At 43.3% G+C, this 3,228-nt stretch overlaps 1 protein-coding gene across 4 annotated transcripts in view; it reads left to right on the forward strand.

The window, feature by feature from the left end:
* The window catches only part of SEC24C (SEC24 homolog C, COPII coat complex component), a 60,285-nt gene that overhangs the window by 21,245 nt on the left and 35,812 nt on the right, over positions 1-3,228 (forward strand). For all 4 annotated transcript variants that reach the window (XM_006016263.3, XM_006016264.3, XM_006016265.3 and 1 more), the window contains 2 exons: positions 810-988; positions 2,244-2,723. In XM_006016263.3, the coding sequence (XP_006016325.1) occupies positions 810-988; positions 2,244-2,723 (659 nt within the window). The remainder of the gene's footprint in view (positions 1-809; positions 989-2,243; positions 2,724-3,228) is intronic.

A 3,228-nucleotide genomic window follows, 5' to 3' on the forward strand; every position in this document is an offset into this window, starting at 1 on the left:
ACCTCCTCTCTCAAACCTTTATTACAGTTTTTGGATTGTCACAAAACTATTTCCCACAGGAGTGTTCAGACTCAGCCTGTTGGTTTCATAGTTGTTAGGGGCTAGAAGGGACCTTTACAGATCATTGGGTCCAGCCCCCCTGCGCTTGGGCAGGAAAGACTGCTGGGATGACCCCAGCAAGTTGGGTGTCAAGACGCTTTTTGAAGATCACCAGGGTGGATAATTGTACCTTTCTGTATGGCTATGTAGTGGTTATTTAATTCCTATTTTAGTACGAGCTTATCTTTCTGTTAAATATATAATTCTTGCATCCTAATTGGAGTAACTTTTAGTACCCCTCTAGAGGGGTTTTGTGTCCTTTCTGAAAAAGAACTTTTAATACCCCTCCAGAGTTCATTGTGTCCTTTCTGGAATGTTTTAGGAAATAAGGGACATGTTTCTAAATAGCACAAAACACACTGCTGCTCTGCTCTCCACTCTCTAGAAGGGCTTCCAGTACCCTGCGGCACTTTACATGAAATTAAACAAAAGTACACTGTCGGTCCTCCGTGCAGTGATATAAGAGCATTTGCATTGTAAGAAATGATGGATTTTCTAACGACAAAAGCATTGCATAATATTGACAGACATGTGGTAGTTGCAACTGTTTCTCAGACTTTATGGCCACACTGGTTAGTTTTTAGATTTTTGTGGGAGCTTGAGACTGAGCTGATGTTTACAAACTGTTCTGTTCAGCAAAGCATACAACATTTTACTTGCCCGTATAACAGGGGATTCAAATGACATCTTTCTCTCCTTTTTCCTTGTAGGCTGTCTGTGTCTCAGCCTTTTATACCAGGCTCCACACCCACATCTATTAGCCAACTATCTTCATTCCAGCAATATGGTCCTTCTCCAACGAGTGCACAGCAGCTGACCAATCACATGGCAAGAATGACAATAGGCAGTGTTCCAACCTCAGCTGCTCCCCCAGCTGGACTGGGCTATGGTGAGTTTCCTTGGCATGGATGGTTGTGTATGCATGTAACTGCTTTTGGTCTAGCAGAGCCATTCTAGCATCGCAGTGACTTGCTTCTGATAGGGTGTTGCGATTCTTTGAACATTTTGCTACTGTGTTAAATGGTAGATATTTCTCAGTAATGGGAAGTGAATTGGAGAAAACATAGCTCTGAGCCTGTTGCAGTTAGTGATAAGTGGTTTGTGAGGCCATAGATGATAGCTGTAACCTGTCTAGCTGGATAAAAGCCTTGCAGAATCAGAAACAGATCACTTCATGAGTAGTGATATAAATTCTGCATATATTGGCACTGCTTGTGAGAGCTTGTTGTAGAAAAAGGAAAAGCTTTTATGCAGGCCGTCAGTTCTGAAATTGGTCTGAACAACATGATGATGAAATAGTCCATTATCCTGCACTGAATGATTTCATTGGGCATTCCCAAATAGATCAACAGTAAAAGAGTTCAGCAGAAGAAAATGGTAAACCTGGGTAGTCTGTTTCAGTGCTGTCACTGGAGTTTAACTTAGTATTGTCAATGTAGAAAAAATTGAGCATAGCAGTGGAATTGAATGTTTGCTGTGGGCAAATGGCTTTCTGTAGCAGTTAACTTCTGAATTATCTTGAAAAAATTAAATGTTGCTAAGCCTGTTTCATACTGTAGCCTAGTCGCACTTTCTATTTTTAAGTAAACAAGTGAGAAATATACAGGTTCTACTGTATACACTTGATAATAGCAGTCTTTCTCAAATTTTCTACTGAAAATAATGTGGTATAAGGCAGGACAGAATTATCCATTTCAGTGCAAGCAAAGACTTGAAGTTAAAAACAACCTGCCACCCTTTTTAAATGTGTCTCTGGTACATATTAAGATCCAGAGCATTTACCAGTCTGTCTTGTTTGATACAAGAAAGATCAGTGGAAAGAAAATGTTTTGTGTAACTTTTTCTTTTTCCCTTTTTTGTCCTTTTGGAGTCCATGGGAGAAAAGGAGATATACAAATTCAAATTCTTTGTAGAAGCTTAACTTCCCTCCTCTCCCCTTACCTGACATTGAGAAGGGAGTTTAAGGGGAGTTTGTCTGTATTTAGGAAGAGATCATAGTTTGACAGGCTGAGGAGGTTTGATGTAGCGTTCCAGGTGGGGTAGAGTTTAGGATTTTGTATGTTTTCTCATTGACTCCAAGTTGGATTGATTTGTATTTTAGAATATGAAAGGAACTAGTCACAACAATTTGATTTCTTTGCCAGGTCCCTCAACATCGGTTCCCCCAGCCTCAGGAAGCTTCACTGCGACAGGATCTGGTCTCTATACACCTTACTCTTCAAGCCAAGGACCTCCTCCTGCTAGTATGACCCATGGATTGCCTCCTACCAGCCTGTCTCAGGGTGTTCCCTTAGCACAGCCAGCTTTTTCTGGTCTACCACTGTCAATGCAGCGCCTCCCTAGTCAAGGCCCTGGCTATGCCCCACCTCCCTCTTCTACAGGGATTGGACCTTCCAATTATCCTTCTACCACAGGGGCCCCAAGACCGTCAACAATGCAAAGCCCACCATTATCTGGACAGGCTTTGGCTGGACTACCTGCATCCCAGCCAAATCACTTGTCCTCACCACCACCTCAGCAAGCCATGTCAGGGCCCCATCCTGGGCCTCCAATGACTGGCCTCCAAGGACCACCACCACCTCCCACACATCCTTCCCAGCCAGGATACCAAATACAACAGAATGGTAAGTCAATCCAGTGTACCTTCTATACTTGATGCAAACTCATGGCTGGTCTGAATCAGTGAAATGTTAATCTTTCAGTTATCTTAAGTAAATATAAAGCAGAAAGTAGGCATCTAACAGAAATACCAATGCTTTGGGGGTTTAATGCGTCTCATACATATCTAATTTGTATGTGAGGGAGACCCTGAGAGTGGTTCTGCAGTGTGCGCCTGGGACCTCTGCAACCTGTATTCATGGTCTAATTCAGGTTTTCAACCTTTTTTTAACAGGTGTACCCCCGGCAGCTGGATGCTGGTGGGTGGTGGCACTTTGTTCCCGCATACTCTGTAGGGTCTTCCCAACTACCCCCTCCCCGGGGGTGCATGTACCCCTGGTTGTCAACTCCTGGTATAATTGCTGGGCTTAAGTGTGCATAGACTGGAACAAGTGCTGGGGCTTTTGTCCCTTGCTGAGCCCATGAACACTGTAAAGCACTGTAGAAAGTTTGTGTCTGATTCCCCCCCCC

This window comes from Alligator sinensis, unplaced genomic scaffold (assembly GCF_000455745.1).
Source record: "Alligator sinensis unplaced genomic scaffold, ASM45574v1 scaffold109_1, whole genome shotgun sequence".
In the NCBI taxonomy this organism is placed as follows: Eukaryota; Metazoa; Chordata; order Crocodylia; family Alligatoridae; genus Alligator; species Alligator sinensis.